This window comes from Dipodascopsis tothii (assembly GCF_038497935.1).
Source record: "Dipodascopsis tothii strain CBS 759.85 unplaced genomic scaffold V1510scaffold_6, whole genome shotgun sequence".
Lineage (NCBI taxonomy): Eukaryota > Fungi > Ascomycota > Lipomycetes > Lipomycetales > Lipomycetaceae > Neoaidaea > Neoaidaea tothii.
In genome coordinates, this window is record NW_027117990.1 from 248,362 (window position 1) to 270,770 (window position 22,409).

Below are 22,409 nucleotides of genomic sequence, written 5' to 3' on the forward strand. Positions count from 1 at the left end.
CCGGGGCCGGTGACGGGCAGCGCGACGCCGCCGTAGCGCGCGTAGCTGCCCTCGGAACGCGTACGCAGCGACGGCAAGGCCGGCAGAGTCGTACGGCACGAGCGGCTCGGTGAGGCGCTAGCCCGTTGCATGCTAGCGCCCTGGTTCCTTATTCGTCCGCGCGACCGTCGTCGTGCGCAACGCGCCAGCTCGCCGCCGTGGCCGGTCACGGCGGCGCTCACGGGGACCGGCGCTGTGTCAGGCGGCCGTTCGGACGCCCCCCAGCGTGGACGTCCGCTGACGTCGGCGTGAGTCTGAGTCTGCCGATCGTGCAGCGGAGAGTTTTGCGGCACGACCCGGGCGCCACCAATGACTACTGACTACCGTGGTCCAGGCTCAAGCCACATCCACAGTTGCTCGCGCGACCCGGCATCTGGTCGGCGGCCGCCCCAGCGCACAGGCGGCCGGCCGTCCGGCCGTGGCGATAGCGGCACTACGCTCGCCCGACAAAACTCTCGTAGCTGGTCATCTCCGCGGTCCTAGTCTGCCGAACGATGCCTGCAGCTGATTAGTCGTACAACCGTGCACTAGCTGGCTGGAGCGCGCGCCCAGTGCTGGTGCGGCCCAGGGCGCTGGCTCTTTGTCCACTAAGGCAGCGCTATCGGGATAATTTCGAGCTAGCCTATTTGGTAACAGATGCGCTCTGTTATTGGGAGCGCCGCCGTGCATATGCCAAACTTTAATGCCGCAGGCCAACGTCGTGCGTTGCGTTGAGTCGCCGCCCGGCCGCCGGGCGGGCGGCCGGCTCGCGCCTCGTCGACCGGACCAGCCCTTTTGTCAGCCGCCCGCCGCGGGCGCGCGGCCAGGCGGCCGCGCGGCGGCATCGCAAGCGATCTGGGCAGGCGATGGCAGGCGAATAAACTTTATGTGGACAGTCGACCAGATGGAGTATTGATTGCCTCCAACTGGCAATAGACTTCGCGCTCCTGAGTGGGCGCGCCCCAGTAGGCTGCCGCCGCCGAGCCATGGCATTTTGGGTCCCCGTTACGGTCTTTGTCGTATCTGTTCAAGACGAGGCTATGCCACGCTGCGACCCTTTAGCGTTTCCACGCCCCGGCATGCTCTTTGGCAGCGCTCGACGCATGATAGGCAGTCCCTTCCTGGCCAAGCAGGTCTACACCCTTTCGGTGCCGGCTTATCTGCAGGCACCAGCGTGGCAAGGACGCGGGCGCGAGCATCTTACTTAGGGGGTCTAGTGTGCGAATCAAACTTCGGGCGAGTATTCCCTCCGCACACGTCGGCTTGTGCGCTGGATCTCATGGCAATTAGGTCCATTTTAGATAGACGTAGATACGCAATCGTCGTCGGATGTCTTTGTCGTGCTCTGCTCTTGAGCGGCATTATAAATATACGCTTCCACCCTTGCACTCGGGTTCTTTATTCCCCATTCTTTGTTCTTTATCCCGCCGTCTTCCTTTCTCTCCGCTTCCACCGCAGAGGACGAGACTTCCCAGATATATAGCTATCGGGAGTTTTTTGCCTACTTTTTTTCCAAGGAAACAAAAATAGCCTGATCATGTCTGACTCGGAGAAAGTCGCGGCCGACAGCACGCAGATATATGCCACGTCGTCGGCCACTCCTGACTCGTTCAACAATGCGTCGACGGAGCCGGTGTCGACCGGCCGCTGGGCGAGCATCAAGCATTCGTTCGGCCCCAGCGACGGCTACACGGCCACGCGCAATGCTCGCAAGGGCGGCCGCGAGTACGACATGGAGGCGGCTGCCAAGCGCACCGCCGAGTCGCCGCTCGCGCGCCGGCTCAAGTCGCGCCACCTGCAGATGATTGCCATCGGCGGCTCGATCGGCACCGGTCTCTTCGTCAACTCTGGGTAAGTAGCGCGCGCGACAAAGACGGCGGCGCTAACGGTCCCAGCAAGGCTCTGTCCAGCGGTGGCCCGGCCTCGCTGCTGATTGCCTTCGGCATCATCGGCTGCATGGTCTTCACCGTCGTGCACGCGCTCGGCGAGCTCGCCGTGCTGTTCCCCGTCGCCGGCTCGTTCTCGACCTACTCGACCCGCTTCATCGACCCGGCCTGGGGTTTCGCCATGGGCTGGAACTACGGCCTGCAGTGGCTCGTGGTGTTCCCGCTCGAGCTTGTCGCGGCCTCGATGACAATTGAATACTGGAACTCGCCGGTCAACAAGGCCGTGTGGGTGACCATCTTCTGGGTGTGCATCGTGCTCATCAACTTTTTCGGCGTCAAGGGCTACGGCGAGGCCGAGTTTGTGTTCTCGATGATCAAGGTTGTGGCCGTCATCGGCTTCATCATCCTTGGCGTCGTGCTCGTCTGCGGCGGCGGCCCCCAGGGCGGCTACATCGGCGGCAGATACTGGTCCAACCCCGGTGCGTTCCACGACGGCTTCAAGGGACTGTGCTCGGTCTTTGTCACCGCCGCGTTCGCCTTCTCGGGCACCGAGCTCGTCGGTCTGGCTGCGGCCGAGACCGCCAACCCCCGCAAGTCGCTGCCGTCGGCCGTCAAGCAGGTCTTCTGGCGCATCACCCTGTTCTACATTGTTGCGCTCACGCTGGTCGGTCTGCTCGTGCCGTACAACAACAGCCACCTGCTCGGCTCGTCGTCGGTCGACGCCACCGCGTCGCCGTTCGTCATCGCGATCCAGAATGCCGGCATCAAGGGCCTGCCCTCGGTTATGAACGTCGTCATCATGATTGCCGTGCTCTCGGTCGGCAACTCGTCCGTCTATGGCTGCTCGCGCACGCTGGCGTCGCTCGGTGACATGGGACTGGCGCCGCGCATCTTCGCGTACATTGACCGCGAGGGCCGCCCGCTCGCCGGAATCATCGTCACCTCGCTCTTTGGCCTGCTCGCCTACGTCGCCACTTCGGACGCCGAGGGCGACGTCTTCAACTGGCTGCTCGCGCTCTCGGGTCTGTCGTCGATCTTCACCTGGGGCTCGGTCTGCCTGTGCCACATCCTCTTCCGCCGCGCGTGGAAGGTCCAGGGCCACTCGACCGACGAGATCCCGTTCAAGGCTCAGGCTGGTGTCATTGGCTCGTACATTGGTCTGGCCATCAACATCCTGGTCCTGATCGCCCAGTTCTGGATCGCCGTCTGGCCCACCGGAGGCACCCCCAACGCCGTCGACTTCTTCCAGGCCTACCTGGCTGCCCCCGTCGTGATTGTGTGCTACGTGGGCTACAAGATCTACGCGCGCACCAGCTTTGTGCGCCCGTCCGAGGCCGACTTGGTGACTGGTCGCCGCGAGGTCGATGTGGCCACGCTTATCGAGGAGATCAGACTCCAGAAGGAGGAGCTTCGCGCCAAGCCGTGGTACTACCGTACCTACAAGTTCTGGTGCTGAAGAGCTCGCATGCCACCGCAATCTCATAGTTCATTTCTCGCTTATTTGTTCCTTCTCTCATGACTCGCGGTATTTTGGTTAGATTTGGATTGGCTCTGCAGTCTGTGTAATATATGTCATTCAGTTTATGTGGCGCCCGTGGCGGTGCGGTATTCGTAGGCGCGGCGTGCAGCCGCACGGGGTGCGGCTTCTCGCGGCGGCGCGCCACGCCTCGGGGCCGGTGGCTGCGCGGATCGCCACACGTGAGCCGCACTGCGTGCGGCGGGCCCGCATCGGCCGCCTGCCTGTCGCCGACGCTGGCCACGAACAAGCCGCCGGGCCCGCCGCGCGCGGTCCGGCCGCCCGCGGCGCGAGCCGCACATCGTGCGGCGCGGGCCCGCTGGCCTCGCCTGCCGCAAGCCGCCGGCTGCGCAGGCGCGGCATGAGCCGCACGCCGTGCGGCGTGGACCGTCGCCGGCGAGTCGCCGCCGCACGGCCGCGCAGCCACAAACAGGCCCCACACGCCGCATGGCGTGCGGCTCGGGCTTATCGAGCACGCCATCCGGCGGCTATGCGCCATGCAGCAGCTACGCGCCCGTGACGGCCGCTCTGCTGGCGCCGCAGGCGCCGCGGCGTGCGGGCTCCACCGGCCGCGCCATCCCTGTTGGCGTCGAGACAGCATACCGGCGGCCGTTACGCCAGGCGTGAGTCGCCAGGAGGCCGAGTCGCCAGGAGGCCGCGGCGCCGCAATTGCGTGGGCGGGCCGTGCAAGCAGGCCAATCCCGGGCGCGCCAATAAGCTGCGGGCCCGCCCTGCTGGATCTGGGTCCCTGCACGCAGAGATAAGCCGATAGCAAGGCGGCCTGCTAATAGTCGTGCGCAGACACACAAACCCTGTGCGGCGGCGCTAGCGCAAATGGGACCAAACCTTGCGGACGACTGCATATACGTGCAGCGGCCGCGGGAGCCATTCCGTAACGGGACCGACACCGAGACTCGGGTCAATTCGAACAACGACAATTACTCACTGTGGCCGCCCGGCAGCGATCCAGTGGGGCCGCCCGGCCGCGCGCACGCACCGCGTCGGCGGCCGTGCCGGGGTGCGGTCGGGCGAGCCTTATCGACGGCCGGGAAAAATTTTCCGGCTGTCGCGCGACCGTCAAAGGCCGGCGGGGCCAGCCGTACGGCGCTGGCGCGTCCAGGCTGGGACCGGTGTCGCCACAGTCGGCCCGAGCACTCGTAGGACCACTAGCCCGCCGAGGGCCCGGCCGCGCCGCAATGGCCAGGCGGCCAGGCGGCCGAGCGGCCGTCCACGGCAGCCAATGGCAGCCGGCTCGAGCCGGCCACCGGCGTCCGCAGCCGTCCCCTCGGCCGCCGCGCGCACCCGCCGGGGCGTCGCGGCGTGCTATCGGCCTTGCAGTGGGCGGAGTTAGAGATCGTAGTCCGTGTGACTAACTCTAGTGGCCAAGGTTTCCTGGTGTGGTATGCATATGCACCATACTGGTAGCCCGGATCCGCTCGGTATAAGAGCAAATCGGTCCCAAAGATAAACCAAACCGAGTGGCAGTCGACCACGATGGACGTTCTACACTGCCAGGCGTCCGCATGGGACGTGGACGACTTCTCGAGCTGTTTCAAGCAGAAGTAGGTGCTGCCGGGAGCGTGCTGACCTAGATACCTGCTGACGGCGATCCCGCTGGCCACGGTCGGCGTCTCGGCCGCGCTGGTGTTCTCGGCATCGCTCAAGACATGGTGGTACGGATCGCGGGTGCGCGGGTACGTGCCGGTGGGCCAGGACGACGACCCGTTCCGGCGGCCGGCCGAGTACAATGACGAGTCGGCGATCATCGACGACGACGACGACGACGACTACCCCATCATCCGGATGGCGACCAACGCCAACGCCGGCGGCGAGGCGCAGACGGCGGTCGCCGGGGACGTGATCGACGCCGGCAAGCTGCGCGTGCGCGTGGTCAACCCCCGGGGCAGCTCGTTCCGGGTGGCGCTCGAGCGCACGGCGGCGTTCGGCGAGCTCGCGGTCCACGGCGTGCTGCTGCTGCTCATGTTTGTGGACGGCGACATCCGGATCGCGCTGCGCGACCACGTCGCGTGGGCGCTCGGCGGCTCGGTGTTCTGGGCGTACGTGTGCGTGCTGGCGGTGCTGCGGACGAGCTCGTCCGAGTTCCTGACGTCGTTTTTGGCGGACTCGGTCTGCCAGCACGTCTACTACGTCTACAACATCGGCTGGATCGTGTCGATGTTCATGTTCCGGTCGATCCTGCTGCACTCGACGGGCACGATCATGGACTCGTTCGTGCCGCTCGACTTCCTGCTGGCGACCGTGCTGCTCTACATGGCGTGGACGGTCAAGCTCTCGGCCAAGCCGATCTACCTCGAGGCGTCCGAGGGCTACGCCGAGAACTGCGAGCCCGAGGCCAGCATGTTCTCGTTCCTGTCGTACTACTGGATGCAGCAGACGATCGTCAAGGGCTTCCGCAAGCCGCTCGAGCTGATCGACATCCTGGACCTGCAGCCCGGCGACCGCGCGCACGCGATCCTGGTCGAGTTCCGCCGCAAGGGCCGCGAGGTCTCGTTCTTCCTGGGCCTGATCCGCTACTTCAAGCGCCAGATCGTCTACGGCATGCTCTGGGCCGGCGTGCACTCGTTCGCCACGTTCGTGCCGACGCTGCTCATCCGCCGGATCCTCGAGTACATGGAGGACCCGGTCAACATCCCGGCCAACATGGGCTGGTTCTACGTGGCCATGGTGTTCGTCGCCGGCATGGTCGACACCGTGACCAACAACCAGTCGTACTGGAACGGCCGCAAGATCTGCACCAAGATCAAGGCGATCATCATCGGCGAGCTCTACGCCAAGGCGCTGCGCCGCAAGACCGCGGCCGAGGCCAAGGAGGCCGGCGAGGACGAGGAGACCGACGTCGGCGGCATCATCAACCTGATGGCCGTCGACGCCTTCAAGGTGGCCGAGCTGTGCGCGTACCTGCACTCGCTCGTGGCCTCGGTCTTCATGATGTTCGTGGCCATGGTCATGCTGTACCAGACGCTGGGCGCGTCCGCGCTCGCGGGCGTGGCCACCATCATCCTGCTGATCCCGGGCCAGTACTGGTTCTCGGTCGTGTTCGGCCGCTGCCAGGAGGAGCTCATGAAGCGCACCGACCGCCGCGTGCAGAAGACGAACGAGGTCCTGAACGCGATCAAGATCATCAAGTACTTTGCGTGGGAGAAGCGCTTCCGCGACTCGCTCAACGACGCGCGCGCCGAGGAGCTGCACATGCTCTACCGGCGGTACCTGATCTGGGCGATCTCGTCCGTGGTCTGGTACGGCACGCCGGTCTACATCACGCTCGCGACCTTCGGCTTCTACACGCTGGGCGCCAAGAAGGAGCTGACGGCGCCGGTCGCGTTCTCGGCGCTCGCGCTGTTCAACCTGCTGCGCATCCCGCTCGACCAGATGTCCGAGATGTTCAAGCTGCTGCTGCAGTGCCGCACGTCCATCATCCGCATCCAGGACTTCCTGAACGAGCCCGAGACCACCAAGTACGAGCAGCTGCAGGCGGCCGTGCCGGAGGGCCCGGCGATCGGCTTCCGCGGCGCCGAGTTCGCGTGGGGCGCGGGCAGGAAGGCCAACGAGTTCAGGCTGCGCGACCTCGACGTCGAGTTCCGGCTCGGCCGGCTCAACCTGGTCATCGGCCCGACGGGCTCAGGCAAGACGTCGCTGCTGATGGCCCTGCTGGGCGAGATGAACCTGCTCAAGGGCAGCGTGCACCTGCCGGGCCTGAACCGCTTCGGCGAGCGCACGCAGGTCGACCGCGCGAGCGGCATGGCCGACTCGGTCGCCTACTGCGCCCAGCAGGCGTGGCTCACGAACGACACCGTGCGCAACAACATCCTGTTCGGCAACCCGGTCGACGAGGAGCGCTACGAGGCCGTCGTCGAGGCGTGCGGCCTGCGCCGCGACTTCCAGATCCTGACCATGGGCGACCGGACCGAGGTCGGCGAGCGCGGCATCGCGCTCTCCGGCGGCCAGAAGCAGCGCATCTCGCTCGCGCGCGCGCTGTACTCGCCGGCGCGGCACCTGCTGCTGGACGACTGCCTGTCCGCGGTGGACTCGCACACGGCCGTGTGGATCTACGAGCACTGCATCACGGGACCGCTGATGGCCGAGCGCACGTGCATCCTGGTGTCGCACAACGTGGCCCTTACCCTGACGTCAGCTGACCACGTCGTCTACATGGACCGCGGCGCCGTCGCCATGCAGGGCACGCCCGAGCAGGTCTACAACGCGGGCCTGCTCGGCGACGACGAGCTGCTGCGGCAGTCGGCGTCGATGGCGACGTCGCGCAGTCTGTCGCGCACGACGTCGATGGCCAACCTCAAGAAGCAGGTGGACATCGCGGTCGCGGTCGAGGCGATAGCCGAGGCCGAGACGTCGAGCTCGACGGCGTCGGACGACAAGAAGGCCAAGGCCGAGGACGACGGCGAGCTGTCCAAGAAGCTGGTGGAGAAGGAGCACCAGTCGATCGGGTCGGTCAAGTGGTCGGTGTACACGCTGTACCTGAGCTCGCTCGGCAACGCCTGGTTCTGGGTCGCGGTTTCGGCGATCTACATCGGCCTGCAGCTGATCATCGCCGGGCAGTCGTACTGGGTCAAGCTGTGGGCGGCGGACCCGTCGATGGGCAACGGCGAGATCCCGATCGAGGTCGAGTACGTGCCGGAGATGCACGCGGCGCTGGCGGGCCCGGCGGGGTCGAGCGGGTCGGCGCTGTACGCGCTGGGGGCGGTGCGGGGGGTTGCCGTGGCAACGGGCGCGACGGTTGCCGTGGCGACGCCCGCCGCCGTTGCCCCGGCAACGCCCGCCGGCCACTCCACCGTCTACTACCTGCTCTGGTACGCCGTCATCACGCTGACGTACACGGCCGTCATCTTCACGCGCGATGCCGTGCTCTTCTGGGGCTCGATCCGCGCCTCGACCGTGCTCTTCAACCGGCTGCTGCACAAGGTCCTGCGGTCCAAGCTGCGCTTCTTCGACGCGACCCCGATCGGCCGCATCATGAACCGCTTCTCCAAGGACATGGAGATCGTCGACCAGGAGGCCGCGCCGACCATCATCTTCGTCTTCCACTCGATCTTCTCGGTCTTCACGATCCTGGCCATCATCATCGTGCTGATCCCCGAGTTTGTCGTGGCCACGGTCGTGATCTTCGCGCTCTTTGCCGTCGTCGTCGTGCTGTACCTGCAGACGTCGCGCGAGCTCAAGCGCATGGAGGCCGTCACGCGCTCGCCGATCTACCAGCACTTTGGCGAGACGCTCGTGGGCATCACGACCATCCGCGCGTACGGGTACGAGGACCAGTTCATCGCCGAGAACGAGGCCCGGATCGACCACAACAACCGGCCGTTCTGGAACGTGTGGGCCTGCAACCGCTGGATGAGCTTCCGCGTCGACACCATCGGCGTGCTGGTCTCGTTCTCGGCCGCGGCCTTCGTCGTCGTCTCGGTCGGCCGCATCGACAGCGGCCTGGCCGGCCTCACGCTGTCGTACGCCGTGACCTTCACCGAGGCGCTGCTGTGGTTCGTCTGGGTCTACGCCCAGAACGAGATGAACATGAACTCGCTCGAGCGCATCTCCGAGTACATGGACATCGAGGAGGAGGCCGACGAGATCGTCGAGGGCACGCGCCCGCCGGCGAACTGGCCCGACAAGGGCGCCATCTCGGTCCAGGACCTGTCGCTCAAGTACGCGCCCGGCCTGCCGAACGTCATCCGCAACGTCTCGTTCGACGTCGCGCCCAACTACAAGGTGGGCATCGTCGGCCGCACCGGCGCCGGCAAGTCGACGATCGCCTCGGCCTTCTTCCGCTTCCTCGAGGCCGAGACCGGCCGGATCGTGATCGACGGCGTCGACATCGCCACCATCGGCCTGTACGACCTGCGCTCGTCGCTCACGATCATCCCGCAGGACCCCACCCTGTTCTCGGGCACGATCCGCTCGAACCTGGACCCGTTCGACGCGTACTCGGACGCGGCCGTGTTCCAGTCGCTGCTGCGCGTCAACCTGATCGACGTCATGCCGGCCTCCGCCGGCGGCCCGCCCGACGACGACGCGTCGCTGTCGGTCGTCGAGCGCCACAAGCGCCGCGCGAACCCGTTCTACGACCTGGCCAGCCCGGTCACCGAGGCCGGCGGCAACCTGTCGCAGGGCCAGCGCCAGCTCATGTGCCTCGCGCGCTCGCTGCTCAAGGCCCCCAAGATCATCCTGCTCGACGAGGCCACGGCCTCGATCGACTACGCGACCGACGCCCAGATCCAGGACACGATCCGCCAGGAGTTCTCGCAGACGACCGTCATCACGATCGCGCACCGCCTGCGCTCGATCATCGACTACGACATGATCCTCGTGCTGGACGCCGGCCAGGTCAAGGAGTACGCCAAGCCGCACACCCTGCTGCAGCAGCCCGACTCGATCTTCCGCAGCATGTGCGAGAACTCGGGCGAGCTCGAGCAGCTCGAGGAGCTGGCCGCGAAGGCGTTTGTGGCGCAGGGCGGCGTGATTCCCGCTGTGCCGTGATGCCCCACCTTCCGCATACGGCCGCACGCCCCCTAGCGTGCGGCGCGCGATGATGTCCCGCACTCCAGCGGTCCAAAAGGCTGATAGTAATCCATAGATAGCCACCCCTAAGCCACCGTGCCGCCATGCCGCGCGCCGCCACGTTGTGTAGTCCGGGCGGTCGGATCAACGTCAGCCGCTCCTTTAGTCCGAGCCCCAACAGGCAGCCTTCAAGTCGCTTGGGCAGCTAGCGCCGCGGCGGGGAATCCAAACGCACGGGAGACTAGCTGCATTTGGTCATGCCGCTTACCAAGCGCCCCTGCTGTGGGGTAGCGGCCTATGAGCCCTCATGTATTACACCGAGGTCCGAGACCCGCCCTGGTGACTTGGCTGAACACGGCTAGCGCATTCGCCCACCATCCTCTTTGGGACATCCCGCCGCGCACGCGCGCGCAGACCCCGCACGGATGTTCACGTCCACAATGCCGACATCCGGGCCCGCCAGGTGGGGGCGACCTTCGCGGTCACGGCCAACGGACTTGCGGGGTGGCAGCGTGAACCGCGGGCCGGCGCGCCGGGCCTATAAATACGGCCAGCGGCAGCCGCTTCCGGCACCAATTGATCATCAGAGATGGGACTGAACGTGCCTAAGCTGCAGACCGCGGCGGACGCGCTCCTGGCGAGCGCGACGTCGACCGGAGACCACTCGACCCTCGTCCCGGGCATCGTCGCCATTGTGACCGACGCCAGCGGCGACGTGTACACGGGCGCGGCCGGCGTGCGCACGCTGGGCGAGGCCGAGCCGATGACGCTCGACTCAACGTTCTGCCTGTTTTCGACCACCAAGGCTATCGCGGCCGTGTGCGCGATGCAGCTCGTCGAGGAGGGCCTGCTCGACCTCGACAAGCCCGCGGCCGACTACGTGCCGGCGATCGGCGACGTCAAGCTGTTCACGGGCTGGACCGACGACGGCCAGCCGATCCTGGTCAAGCCGAAGAACACGATCACGCCGCGGATGCTGCTCACCCACACCGCCGGCTTCTCGTACGAGTTCTCCGAGCCGGACGTCTACGGCCGGCTGTGCCGCGACCACGGCTACCCCACGATCGCCTCGGGCAAGCTCGAGTACATCCAGCGGTTCCCGATTCTGTTCGAGCCAGGCACGCGGTGGCAGTACGGCATCAACATGGACTGGATGGGCCTGGTCATCGAGGCGATCCGCGGCATGCGCCTGGACGACGTCATGAAGAAGTACGTGTTTGAGCCGCTCGACATGCGCTCGATCACGTTCGAGATGACGCCCGCGATGGCCGCCAAGCGCGTGTCGATCCACTGGCGCGACCCCGAGACATCGGCCCTGGCGGCCGATCCGGCGTTCCAGCTCAAGCAGGGCGCCGAGCTCGAGACCCACAACGGCGGCCACGGCCTGTACGGCACCGTCGCCGACTACACCAAGTTCATCCGCATGTTCCTCAACGACGGCGTGTCCGACACCGGCAAGCGCGTCCTCAAGAAGGAGACCATCGACTGGGCGTGGGAGGACCAGATCCCGACCACGCCCATCAACGGCCTCGTGTCGTACGACCCGACGCTCGTCCAGAAGTTCGACACGCCGACCGAGCCCGCCCCGCGCTTCGGCTGGGCCTGCTCGTTCATGAAGCTGCTGGAGGACGCGCCCAGCGGCCGCCCGGCCGGCTCGGTCAACTGGGCCGGTCTCGCCAACCTGTTCTACTTTATCGACCGCAAGAACAAGGTGGGCGCGTACTGGGCCACACAGATGTTCCCGTTCTGGGACCCCTACGCATACGGCGGCTACGACAAGCTTGAGAACATCATCTACGACGCGCTCGAGACCGAGGTTGCGGCTTAGTTAGTCAATCGATCATGCATTAGCCAACGCGCGAAAGCGCCCGTACTTGAGCAGCCGCACGAGCCGCCCGCCCGGCGACCGTCACCTGCGCGCGGCCGCCTTGTGGCGCCGCCAGTCGACGACGGCCTGCTCCCACACCGGCCGGGTCACGCCGTCGTCGACGAGCACAAACTTGACGCCGAGCACGCGCTCGACCTCGCGGTTGCGCGTCTCGTCGTCGAAGAACAGCATGTCGCTGTAGTCGATGCCCGTCTTGGCCGCGATCTGCTTGAAGTGCGTGATCTTGGACCCGGGGTAGATTTCGAGCACGTCGAACTGGTCGATCGACGATTGGCCCGCCACCGTCAGTAGCTTGAGCATTTTCTTGGCCACCAGCGGCGTGTCGGTCCGACTAGCCGCAGCCACCTGGATGCCACGAGTCCGTAGCTCGGAGATTACCGACTCCACGTCCGGAAAAAACGCCATCGACCGCCCGTGTCTGCGTCAGCCCGCCCCCCCACGCCATACTTGTCCACCACGGCATTGTCCGTGCCGTGCTTCTTCACCGGCGGCGAGATGTGCGTGTCGCACCAGCACTACCGTCAGCCCGCCCGCCGGCCCACTTACCGCTGCCGTCAGAATCGCCGCCGGCCTACTTACGCCAGAGCGTGTAGTCCAGGTCGAAGACCACGATTTTGGGGTACTCCTCGCTCACTGCGCGTCAGCCGATAAGCGGCACACCCCCGTCCGGGGCTACTTACTATTGCTCCTCGATGCTAGATTCCGCGGTCCAGCGGATGCTTAGCTGTGCGGCCTTTTATTGTAGTGATAAGCTGTTGACTGCCAACACCGTTAGCCTCGTTCCAGTAAATCCGCCACGATCCCCACCAGAATCTCCGCGGTGCCTGCGCCCGGCAACCATTCCACCTGCCTTTCTGGGACGGACCCTGTCGCCGTCGCCTGGGGCCCCGTGCGGCTCTCGTGCGGCTCGTCGTGCGGCTCGTCGTGCAGCCCGTCGTGCAGCTCTCGTGCGGCTCGGCCGTCATCGCGATTGAATTTGTCGATGGGCGGTAAAAGTCCCAACGACAAAATTTTTTCAGTCACACCAGAATTTTTTCTGCCGGCCACCACCAACTTGACGGCCTGTTCAGCGCGTGAATCTGGACAGTGGGCAGATCAGAGACAGGCGACGGGCTGCGCACGACCGCAGCGTTAATTTGAGCCCGGTATCAGCATGGTTGGACTGTCGGGGCCGCGCAAGCGGCAGAAGATCGGCAACGATCCGCGCAACACGACGTGGTCGAACGGTAAGCGGAGTGGACGGGGCGGCGCGGCTGGCTCGAAATACGGGACGGCTGGGCGCAGACCTTTTGGGGGGTGACGGCTGCGAGCTCTGGCGGGCGGGCGAGCCGCCGGACGCCGCCGAGGCTGGCCGCCGCTCGAACAGAGGTCCCGGTGGATCAGCCGCGCCGCGTGCGGCTGGTGCGGCTATATGCCGCACAGTGCGCGGCTGACGCGCGGCGGCATATAGCCGCACCGAGCCGCACGCGGCGCGGCTGGTGCACGGAGGGCACCTACGAGCCGCACGCCCTGCGGCGCGCGGCCCGTGCGCGCACGTGAGCACGCTGACAGCCAGATCTCGACCGGTTCGGACACAAGCACCTGGCCGGGTACGGCTGGACGCCCGGCCAGGCGCTCGGCCGCGACCCGACGGGGGCCGACGCGATGGCCACCAACATCAAGATCGAGTTCAAGGAGGACACGATGGGCCTCGGCGCCAAGGCGCATCTCGCCGCGACACAGAACGCCCAGGACTGGTGTCCGGGCCTGGACTCGTTCCAGTCGCTGCTGTCGCGGCTGAACAAGTCTCCCGGCGAGGCCGCGGACGAGCCGGTGCAGTCGCTCTGGGAGACCGAGAAGAAGATCTCGCAGACGTACACCAAGCAAAGCAAGTGGGGATCGCGGGTGCAATTCGTCAAGGGCGACGACATCAAGCCCACGATTTTCAAGTTGCCGGACGTGGCGCCGATCAAGCGCGATAGCTCGGACGACAGCGACAGCGACAGCAGCAGCTCGAGTTCCGACACGGCTGCGTCCGAGGTCGAACTGGAAAAGCCGGCGGAAAAGACCAAGAAGGCGGAGAAGGCGACCAAAGCCGTCAAGGCAAGCAAAGAGGACAAGTCAGAAAAGTCCCCGAAGGCGGAAAAGACCAAGGCCAAGGCGGACAAGCCTGCCCGGACGGAAAAAGCCAAGGCGGACAAGCCGGAAAAGGCGGACAAGGCTGCGCGCAAGGCCGCAAAGGCCGCGCGCAAGGCGGCCAAAGCCGAGCGGCGCGCAGCCCGCGAAGCCAAGCGCGCCGCCAAGGCCAGCAAAAAGAAGCGGTCCAAGACGCCCGAGGACGGCACGCCCGTGCGGTCGTTGGGGCGGCTCGCACATCGCGCCCGTTACATCGCCAACAAGAAGGCGGCCGTGCAGGACGCGCAGAGCCTCAAGGAGATCTTCATGGCCAAGTAGCCCGAAAAGTTTTGTATTACTTGACAGATCATTGTATAGACATGGCGTTGATTGCATTTGAAATCGATTATGTTAACCTGCCCCCGTGCTCCAATATGCTAAAGATGCTCAGTCCAGCGCCTGTAGGCTCTTGAGGCCGCGCCAGATCTCCTCGACAAAGGTCTCGCCGATGCCCGGCTCGTCCCGCTCGGCGGCCTCGAGCGCGCGGCGGAGGTCGCGGACCACGCCGCGGGTCTTGTCCGTGCGGGCGCGACGCTCGAGCTCGTCCATGGACGGCAGAATGAGGCCCTCAAAGATGCCGACGCGCTCGTCGGCGTCGTCGTAGGGCGCGTCGGGATCGCGGTTGGCTGCGCCCGCGTCGTTCTCGTCGTCCCAGGACGGCCAGGCGGTGCGCGCGGTCGCGGGCGACTCCGGCGTGGACTTGACGGGCGTGAAGAGATGCTCGGAACGGTCGCCGAGCGCGACCGCGTCGCGCAGGCTGATGGACGACAGCGACGACAGGCTGGCGACCGTGTCCGGGCGCGGCTTGACGTCGAGCCGCGCGAGCATCTGGTGCAGCTGCGCGGTCTCGGACGGCGACGGCGGCGCGACGGCCGCGCCCTGCGCAGCCGACACGCGCACGCGCTGCGGCGACAGCGCGCCAAACGAGCTCGGCGGCGAGCTCGCCGGGTCCGCGCTGGCCTGCTTGCGCAGCACGTTGTTGCGCAGCGTGTTGTACTTGTGCGCCAGCGACAGCGTCGACATCTGCCGGAATCGGCTCGTCGCCACCGGCTTCACTGTGTCAAAGTTCCAGCGGTCCTCGGCCGCCAGGGCCGAGAAGTCCGCCTTGGTGTTGAACCGGTCGTCCGAGACGCTCTCGTCATTCCCCCGGCCGTGCCTCTTGGCGTCCGCGAGCCACGCGTTCTTTCGCTCGATCAGCTCAGTAAGGTACGCCGTCTTCTTGGCATTGCGCACAAACCTGGTCTTGAGCAGTTCCTTGGCCGTCAGCCGCTGGCGCGGGTCCTTCTTCAGGCACGTGTCCACAAAGTCGCGGAACGCCCGCGAGAAGCCCTCGTCCAGCGTCGGCGGGTTGTTTTTGGGTATCAGGAACAGGACCTTCATGGGGTGCAGGTCCGAGTACGGCGGCTCGCCCTTGGCGAGCTCGATCGCCGTGATGCCCAGTGACCAGATGTCTGCCTTGAAGTCGTACCCCGTCTGCTTGATCACCTCGGGCGCCATCCAGAACGGCGTGCCCACAAACGTGTTCTTGCGCGTCATCGTCGCCGTCAGCTGCCCGCTGACGCCAAAGTCCGCCAGCTTGATCTCGCCCGCGGCCGTCAGCAGGATGTTGGCCGCCTTGATGTCCCGGTGGATCTTGTTCTCCGCGTGCAGGTAGTCCAGGCCCTTGAGGATCTCGCGCACGATGATCGCGATGAACTCCTCCGGGATCACCCCCGCCTTCATCAGGTCCGCGCACGACCCGCCCGAGCAGTATTCCATCACGATCCACAGGTTGGCCTCGTTCAGGTAGCTCCCAAAGTATCTGCCGTCAGCGCCGCGCGCCCGCCCGCGTACCTGGTCACGTAGGGCGAGTTGAGCTGGCTGAGGATGTTGATCTCCTGGATGATGTCCTCCACATCGTCCTCGGCCGCGTCGAGATCGATGATCTTGATGGCCACCGTGCGCCCGGACTTGCGCTCGATCCTGCTGTCAGCGCCGTCGGAGATCGCCGTACCCCTTGTACACTTCGCCAAAGCTGCCGCCGCCGACCCGCTGCTGCTTGATGTACAGCGCGTCCGGCCGCGGCGTGCCGGCGGGCCGCGAGTCGTCGCTCATCGTGCTCTGTGGTCAGCGCTGGCCGCTGTGGCCCACCCTACCTGCGGCTGTGCGTGTTGCTGCGGCTGTGTGTGCGGCGCCTGTGCGGCGGCCTGTTTGTTACGGCGGCTGTGTTTGTTGCGTCGCCTGTACCACCAGCCGCTGTGCGTCTGTGTGACTGCCTTTTTGCCCGCTCTGCCCGCTCTGCTTGCCCTGGCCGGTCTCTGGCTGTCGTCCGCTCTGCGTGCGTGCTCTGCCTGTCGCTGCCCGATCGCTGGTGCGTGATGGATTGGGCCGGATGGAGAGGGCGAGTATTTATAGCAGGTTGGAATAAAGACGCGTCTACGGAGCGGTCGCCGCCGCCAAGTAAACAAACGGAAAAGCCGGCTGCGCCGGCCACGACGGCCGCGGCGAGCGGGCGGCGGCGACAGCGCGGCTGGCCGGCCGGTCGGACGCGTGCGGGCCGGCCCAGCGGGCGCTGCCGGCCGCGGCGGCGGCTGCGAGCGGCTGCCGCCGCGTGACAGGCCGGTGGCCGTAGAAAGAACGGTATTATTAGCTAGATAGGATGCAGGGCTCCGGCGGGCGTGCCGCGCCGGCGACCGCCGCCGTCTATTCGTCGTCGGTGATCTCGACCATAACTACCGCGTTCTTGAGCCCGGCGTGGTCGATTGTGTCGTCCAGGCGGTCGACCAGGTTCTGGCGGTCGGTGCTGAAGACCTGGAACCGGTGGCCGGTCAGGCCGGGCACGTCGGCCTTGAGGAACTCGAACAGGCTGCGCACGGTGTCGGCCAGCGCGAACCGGCGAATCTGGCGCGAGCCGTCGGCGAGCCGGATCTGGACGCGGGTCGTTGTCTTGGGGTCGGCGGCCGGCTCCGGCCGCGAGACGGGCTCGATCGCGGCGAACGCGTCCGGCGCGGCCGAGACGTCCATCTCGTCGTCGTCGAGGTCGACATAGTCCACGCGGCGCTTGCCCTTGTCGGCAGCGGCCGCCGGCGTCTCCTCGGCGTCCGAGTAGGCGTCTACGCTGGACATGTCGCTGGCCGCGTCCGAATCGGCCGCGGGCGCGGCGCCGCCGAGCGACTTCTCCATGGCGAACCGGATCTGCTCCTCCTCGGACATGTGGCTGACGTCCTTGTGGCGCGCGATCTTGCCGATCGGGTTGCGCGACCGCGGGTCCAGGCTGTAGACGTCGAGGAACTCGTGCACGGCCATGGTGAACTCGTCCGCGGACGGCACGTCGTTCCACACCTTGAGCTGCTCGCCCGTCCGGGGGTCGAGGATGGCGATGTACGGATACTTCTGGACGGGGTAGTACTGCGTGTACTGCTGCCCGTCGTACGAGTCCTTGGTGTACTGCAGGAAGATGAAGTTGGCGCGCACGGTCTCCTTCACGCTCTCGTTCGACCACAGGTCCCGGTTCAGGACCTGGCACTGGAAGTCCGACATGTCCTGCAGGTTGACCAGCAGCCACTTCTTCTCCTCGCGCGCGGTCTCCTGGGCCTGCGGTCAGCCGATCCGCGCGGCGCACGTACCGCGTCAAACTCGAGGTTTGCGATGATATCAAACGGCGGCCGGAAGAGCCGCTCCAGCCGGCTCTGCTTCTCGGTCAGCGGCGTTGCTGCCGTTGCGCTCTCGAGCTGGTTGAAGATGTCGTGCCGGCCGGCTCGCGACGACGAGCCACCCATCGCCCGCCGAAGCGGGTAGTACCCGTAGTCCTCGACCAGGGTCTCGGTCACAGGCGCTATCCGCTCGCGCACCTCGGGCTCGGCCCGCGTGTCCTCCTGCTGCTGCAGCCGCGCGGCCATGGCCTCATCGTCTTCGATATCGATCGGCGAATTGCTGCCTCCGCGTGCGGGGCTGGCTGCGCGCGGCGCGGCCGGCGCTACGTCGAGTGCGCCGCCCCCGCTCTCGAGATAGAAGTTGATGGCCGCATCGAGGTTGCCATCTGAGACGGCGAGATACTGCTGAGCGCGCTCGGGATCCGCGTTGGTGATCGCGCAGAAGTTGGCGATAGTCTCTTCGTCCATCACGGCCGTGTCTGACGTCAGCGCGCCCGCCGCTGACTCACCTTTGGGCTGGTCTGACCGATCGTTCGGGGCCTGCGCGAAGAGGCTGTGGTTGCGTGGTTCGTGCGGTGATGGCAATAATCCGTCGGGTTGATTACGTAACCTTTTACGACCTGCCCGTAAGCTGTCCCAGGCTATTACGTCATCCGTTGCCAGCAGGCAGCAAAAAAAAAAGAGAGGTCCTACCCGGATTCGAACCGGGGTTAGCGGAAGACTCAGAAATATATCAGAATCCGCTGTGATAACCGACTACACTATAGAACCCAACTTATCATCCTAGGGAGGACTAGTGCTACTTGACACTACCCAGTCCGGGTAATGACAACCGCTCGTCCGGTTCCTGTCCGCCCAACCTTCTCTTGTGGCAACTTTTTCTGTCTATAGTACATGACGTCAGCCTATTTGTGCGGATTCCTTTCCCAGCCCACCGGTTTCTGCAGGCCCTGCCGATCGTAAAACTCGTTTGTGCAGCTGTACCGGTGCCACGAGAAATTCCGCCGGGTGGTGCACTCGCAATTGAGCTTGTTCTTCAGGTCGTCCGACGTGGGACAGTTGTAATTCGGGTGGTGAAAGTACCCGATGTCGTCAAAATGGTGCATCTGGCTCGGCTTCAGGTACAGTGCCGCTGCGATCGAGTGGATCGGCGCATCGCCCCACCTCTCCGTGTAGAATCCGCCGGCGGCGTCGAGGTATTGAAAGTAGGCTTTGTACGCCGGCGTCCGCCACAGCTTGTCCATGTTGGCGATCTCAAAGTTCGACCAGAAGTGGCACATGTTGTACGTCGCGCCGTCATCGTTCGACAGGAACCCGAGAAAGTTTCTGTCTGCACTGGCCTGTGTGATGGCCTGAATGCTCTGGCCGGGCAGGTGCTCGGGATGGTCCTCGAAGAACGCGATCGTTGTGTTCCACAGCGTCTTCACCGACGGCACCGACTCTCGCATGGTGATCGTGAACCCGTAATGTTTGTTGTTCTTCTCCAGGTACACAAACGGATCGTACGGCACGTCGCATGGGAAGCTCGTATCCGGCTCGACCCGCCAGTACCACTTGTATTGCTCCATGAGCGGGTGCTGGAAGAAGAATCCGGACTGGTACCGACACATGTGCCGGTAAGACAGACTCTTGGCGTACATGACCTTCTCTTTCTGCATGCGTTCCATGCTCTTCTCGACGGCTTTCATGTCGATGTGCGCTGGCACCGACCATTGGCTCTTGTCGATCAGACCGAACGACACCTTTCCAGACGACCGTGCGGTGGCCTTGCCGATGATGTCAATGAACTCGGTCGTGAAAGGCTCGTCGTTCAGAAACACCCAGTCATAGCCGTACTTGAAATTAAACCTGCGTTCGATGCTCTGTACGGTCTTGAGTAGGTCCTGTAGCTCTCTGTTGCGCACGAGCGTGACAAACGTCGCATTTGCCCGCGCATACCCGGCGCGATCTGTGTTGTCCTGAGTCGCAGATCCCTCAATAACCAGCGTGTCTTTCGTCATCACCGTGATCTCGGTCGGCGTCGGTGTCGGCGTCGCCGCGGCTGTAGTCGTCGTCCTGATGGCCTGATCGATCTCGTTCAAGACTCCTGTGTCTGTGTACGTCAACTTATCGCGCAGGTCGGAAAGCTCGAAATGCAGCCTGCACTGTGGCGAGTCGTTTGGAGACGCTATGCCGGAGCAGAAGAGTCCGCCGGGCATGGCCATGAGCGTCAATGTGCTGCATACTGCCAGCAGACCGATAATGGTGCCCATCCGCCGCAGCAGCCGCGAGCTCCGCAGGAACTTGGTCGACATCTTGGCGGTCTGCGCTGGTCGGAAACGGTCTGTGGACTGTATGCGGCCGCCGGAGTTTGTGTTTGGGTGGGCTTGCGCGTCCCCTCGCGAAAAACGGTCGGAGCTGACGCCTTCAGATGGCTTCTTCTGGCCCAATGATCAGCATTAGGCTGCGCGCCGTCGCTGGTAGAGCAGTTGCAGGTCGCTCGTTCTATTCCGCGCCCAAGAGCCTCCGACAGACGCAATTTGGCCGCCTGGGATCTCTATATACGGGCTGTAGCTCTGTTCGAAGTTTATCCCAAGGGTACGCGTAAGCGCAATAAGTTACGTACTCACGGCCGCTGTAGCAGCCGGGAAGCCTACAGATAGCGATATTACGTCCCTTGAATACCCCTGGAAGCTTCTGAGGTTAAAACTAGACGGCCTAGAGCTCTGGCCAGTCCGCGAGCAGACCCTGGGTGTTGATGCTGCCTGTTGAGATGTTCCCCGGACTTCCGATTTAGCGAGTCACTGCCAAGACCTTGGCTCGATTTGCCGGCAGCGCAAGCACCGATACCGCAATTTTACTGCAGGTCCTGCATCAGCCGGCCGGACATCAGGCTTGATGCGCAGCAAAGTGACCAGTGACCGCCTGGCCCAAGAAGACACTGATCGGGTTGTGATAAGCGCTCGACGGACCATCCCCTGTCGCGCTAGCAAGAGCCGGCAAGGCACGTGCTCCGGTCAAGCGTCTCAGCGTGCCATAGTGCAGTCCAGACTATACGTAGTGAGCAAGGCGACAGCCGAGGCTGTGGTCGACGCGAAATGCGGCCGGACCGGTCTGACGGGGCCGCGTGGGCAGTGTGGCCGTGCGGGGCGCAGCGTGGCTGTGCAGAGCGGCTAGCCGTAGACACGGTGGCGGGGCGCACTGCCCTATCGGTAACGTCGCACGGGACTAGGCTGACAGCTCGGCGCCACGACAATGGACCCAGGGGCATGGACCGCGGACTTGACAGCCGCACGGTGTGCGGCTGATCGCCGGTAGCGAGCTGTTCGCGCTGTAGGCAAGACGTGACGATATTAATTATTAAACAGTTTTAACAAGTATGCATCGGGCGCATTACAGCTCATTGCTGTCCGGGTCATGGCCGGAACATGAAACACTACAAAAAAATACCAAGAGCCTAGACCGGCTCGATCACAGACCCGCGTGCTCGATCAGCCTAGGAGATGAACGTGGCCTCGTTGTAGAGGTGGCCAGACTCGGTGATGACCTCGTCACCGATCTTGACGGTAATGGTCGCCGGGTTCGAGTACTGGTAGATGTAGGGCTTCGTGCCGGCGACACCAGCGACAATCTTCTTGACAAAGGCCGGGATCTCGGCCATGACGTCGACGCGCTCGACGAGATTGGGGATGGGCGCCGTCAGCTCGGCGTGGATCGGCGTGGCCGCCGGGGTGGGCGAAACACCGTCCCAGACGAGCTTGATCTCGGCCGGCTCCGGCCAGCCGTTCTCGTCGTCGGACTTGGTCTTGGTGTGGGTGGCCGAGTTCTGGACGGTGGCCGCCAGGAGCTCGGACTTGCGGGCCACACCGCCAATGTTGACAATCGACGAGCCGTACGACGGCGGCGTAGTGAACTCCATCATGATGGCCGACAGCGTCGGGCCCTGGAAGTTGACGAAGTTCCAGCGCGAGGCCGTGTGCTGGGGCTTCATGCCCTGGAGCGCCATGACGTACATGGCCTGGCCCTCGGCGGCAAGCTCGATGCCCTTGACCACGATCTTTCCCGACACGGTCGCGCGCGGCCAGAACATGTGGCGCATGGTGCCCCACGGCTTGTCGACCTCGGTGCCGTACTTGGTCAGGCCGTCGGGGCCAATCTTGAAGCCAGGCGCCTCCTGAGCGATCTTGATGTCGATCTGCGACTCCTTGTTGACGTTCGAAACAATCGTGTACTCCTTCAGGTCCTTCGACAGCGTGATCTTGAGGTCGTCCGCAGAGAAGTCCACCTTGCGGTCATCCTTGATCGAGAAGTCGTTGAGGTGAGTCGACGTCCACACGCTCTCCTCCGGCTTGTCGGGGTGGTAGATGCGGCACGTGAACTGCGACGTCGTGTGCAGGCCCGCCAGGTTCGACAGAATCACCTGGACGAAGCACATGTGGCCCGACGTCAGCGTCAGGTAGAACGTCTGCGTCTCGACGTTGGTGAACGTCAGGTTGCGCCACTCCAGGTCCTTCTCGACCAGGGGCTCGAACGCGTTCCGGTCCTTGACCGTGTCGACCACCGAGTGAAGGGCCTCCGGCCCGTACACGGGCTCAGCGGTTCCTGCGATCGCCGACACACTACCGTTGTTAGCTTTATGCACCTTTTGCGCTGTTCTCAGCCTATCTGGCCGGGCCATTTCGGCACCGGTCACACCGCGCAGCGAGTGCCAGCAGACACCGCCTGCCAGATCTTGGCTGTTATCGCCACCGAAACCTACCCAGACTGCACCCATTTCAACATGATGATAGTGTATTCTAGAACGATGA

General features: G+C 64.8%; 9 protein-coding genes and 1 non-coding gene across 10 annotated transcripts; 4 read left to right on the forward strand and 6 right to left on the reverse strand.

The window, feature by feature from the left end:
• The first annotated feature begins 1,332 nt into the window (after positions 1–1,332).
• Positions 1,333–3,597, forward strand: V1510DRAFT_305954 (amino acid permease/ SLC12A domain-containing protein). Its single transcript, XM_066930714.1, has 4 exons — positions 1,333–1,573; positions 1,656–1,869; positions 1,914–2,307; positions 2,398–3,597. Exons 2-4 carry the CDS (start codon positions 1,751–1,753, stop codon positions 3,358–3,360), a joined length of 1,476 nt encoding a protein of 491 aa, XP_066790537.1. The 5' UTR covers positions 1,333–1,573; positions 1,656–1,750; the 3' UTR covers positions 3,361–3,597.
• A 1,210-nt stretch (positions 3,598–4,807) lies between these two features.
• V1510DRAFT_428820 (P-loop containing nucleoside triphosphate hydrolase protein) lies at positions 4,808–10,037 on the forward strand. The gene is made up of 2 exons (XM_066935287.1): positions 4,808–4,982; positions 5,013–10,037. The coding sequence occupies exons 1-2, from the start codon at positions 4,915–4,917 to the stop codon at positions 9,925–9,927; spliced, it is 4,983 nt and encodes a 1,660-aa protein (XP_066790538.1). The 5' UTR covers positions 4,808–4,914; the 3' UTR covers positions 9,928–10,037.
• A 385-nt stretch (positions 10,038–10,422) lies between these two features.
• On the forward strand, positions 10,423–11,798 carry V1510DRAFT_412659 (beta-lactamase/transpeptidase-like protein). Its single transcript, XM_066933108.1, has one exon. The coding sequence runs from the start codon at positions 10,538–10,540 to the stop codon at positions 11,774–11,776; it is 1,239 nt and encodes a 412-aa protein (XP_066790539.1). The 5' UTR covers positions 10,423–10,537; the 3' UTR covers positions 11,777–11,798.
• A 43-nt stretch (positions 11,799–11,841) lies between these two features.
• Positions 11,842–12,915, reverse strand: V1510DRAFT_412663 (magnesium-dependent phosphatase-1; the record flags this gene model as incomplete). The annotated part of the gene is made up of 6 exons (XM_066933109.1): positions 11,842–12,254; positions 12,284–12,351; positions 12,383–12,384; positions 12,416–12,467; positions 12,517–12,595; positions 12,687–12,915. Coding segments are annotated over 4 exons (519 nt in total), but the record flags the coding sequence as incomplete, so codon positions are not given.
• Positions 12,682–14,348, forward strand: V1510DRAFT_412666 (putative g-patch RNA maturation protein). Its single transcript, XM_066933110.1, has 2 exons — positions 12,682–13,062; positions 13,392–14,348. The coding sequence occupies exons 1-2, from the start codon at positions 12,990–12,992 to the stop codon at positions 14,267–14,269; spliced, it is 951 nt and encodes a 316-aa protein (XP_066790541.1). The 5' UTR covers positions 12,682–12,989; the 3' UTR covers positions 14,270–14,348.
• A 29-nt stretch (positions 14,349–14,377) lies between these two features.
• V1510DRAFT_425216 (kinase-like domain-containing protein) lies at positions 14,378–16,084 on the reverse strand (the record flags this gene model as incomplete). The annotated part of the gene is made up of 3 exons (XM_066935126.1): positions 14,378–15,791; positions 15,824–15,952; positions 15,984–16,084. 3 exons carry the CDS (start codon positions 16,082–16,084, stop codon positions 14,378–14,380), a joined length of 1,644 nt encoding a protein of 547 aa, XP_066790542.1.
• A 514-nt stretch (positions 16,085–16,598) lies between these two features.
• On the reverse strand, positions 16,599–18,308 carry V1510DRAFT_412673 (thioredoxin-like protein). Its single transcript, XM_066933111.1, has 3 exons — positions 18,132–18,308; positions 17,596–18,101; positions 16,599–17,563 (listed from the first exon to the last, which is right to left on the reverse strand). Exons 2-3 carry the CDS (start codon positions 18,088–18,090, stop codon positions 16,673–16,675), a joined length of 1,386 nt encoding a protein of 461 aa, XP_066790543.1. The 5' UTR covers positions 18,091–18,101; positions 18,132–18,308; the 3' UTR covers positions 16,599–16,672.
• On the reverse strand, positions 18,307–18,393 carry V1510DRAFT_t52. Its single transcript has one exon. It is a non-coding gene; the product is annotated as a tRNA-Gln (tRNA).
• Positions 18,394–18,427: 34 nt separating this feature from the next.
• On the reverse strand, positions 18,428–19,474 carry V1510DRAFT_412677 (nucleotide-diphospho-sugar transferase). The gene has a single exon (XM_066933112.1). The coding sequence runs from the start codon at positions 19,308–19,310 to the stop codon at positions 18,528–18,530; it is 783 nt and encodes a 260-aa protein (XP_066790544.1). The 5' UTR covers positions 19,311–19,474; the 3' UTR covers positions 18,428–18,527.
• Positions 19,475–21,097: 1,623 nt separating this feature from the next.
• On the reverse strand, positions 21,098–22,383 carry V1510DRAFT_401683 (oxidative stress survival, Svf1-like protein; the record flags this gene model as incomplete). The annotated part of the gene is made up of 2 exons (XM_066932048.1): positions 21,098–22,220; positions 22,361–22,383. The coding sequence occupies 2 exons, from the start codon at positions 22,381–22,383 to the stop codon at positions 21,098–21,100; spliced, it is 1,146 nt and encodes a 381-aa protein (XP_066790545.1).
• Between the last annotated feature and the right edge of the window lie 26 nt (positions 22,384–22,409).

What these genes read in the sequence shown, in the direction of transcription:
- V1510DRAFT_305954 (XM_066930714.1), top strand. Translation starts at nt 1,751, where the DNA reads ATGGAGGCGGCTGCCAAGCGCACCGCCGAGTCGCCGCTCGCGCGCCGG. An exon ending in GGTCTCTTCGTCAACTCTGG is followed by an intron (nt 1,870 to 1,913) that starts GTAAGTAGCGCG and finishes TAACGGTCCCAG; the next exon opens with CAAGGCTCTGTCCAGCGGTG. An exon ending in TGGCCGTCATCGGCTTCATC is followed by an intron (nt 2,308 to 2,397) that starts ATCCTTGGCGTC and finishes GCGTTCCACGAC; the next exon opens with GGCTTCAAGGGACTGTGCTC.
- V1510DRAFT_428820 (XM_066935287.1), top strand. Translation starts at nt 4,915, where the DNA reads ATGGACGTTCTACACTGCCAGGCGTCCGCATGGGACGTGGACGACTTC. An exon ending in TCGAGCTGTTTCAAGCAGAA is followed by an intron (nt 4,983 to 5,012) that starts GTAGGTGCTGCC and finishes GTGCTGACCTAG; the next exon opens with ATACCTGCTGACGGCGATCC.
- V1510DRAFT_412659 (XM_066933108.1), top strand. Translation starts at nt 10,538, where the DNA reads ATGGGACTGAACGTGCCTAAGCTGCAGACCGCGGCGGACGCGCTCCTG.
- V1510DRAFT_412666 (XM_066933110.1), top strand. Translation starts at nt 12,990, where the DNA reads ATGGTTGGACTGTCGGGGCCGCGCAAGCGGCAGAAGATCGGCAACGAT. An exon ending in CAACACGACGTGGTCGAACG is followed by an intron (nt 13,063 to 13,391) that starts GTAAGCGGAGTG and finishes GCTGACAGCCAG; the next exon opens with ATCTCGACCGGTTCGGACAC.
- V1510DRAFT_412673 (XM_066933111.1), bottom strand. Translation starts at nt 18,090, where the DNA reads ATGGACGAAGAGACTATCGCCAACTTCTGCGCGATCACCAACGCGGAT. An exon ending in CAAACCTCGAGTTTGACGCG is followed by an intron (nt 17,564 to 17,595) that starts GTACGTGCGCCG and finishes GGCTGACCGCAG; the next exon opens with GCCCAGGAGACCGCGCGCGA.
- V1510DRAFT_412677 (XM_066933112.1), bottom strand. Translation starts at nt 19,310, where the DNA reads ATGAAAGCCGTCGAGAAGAGCATGGAACGCATGCAGAAAGAGAAGGTC.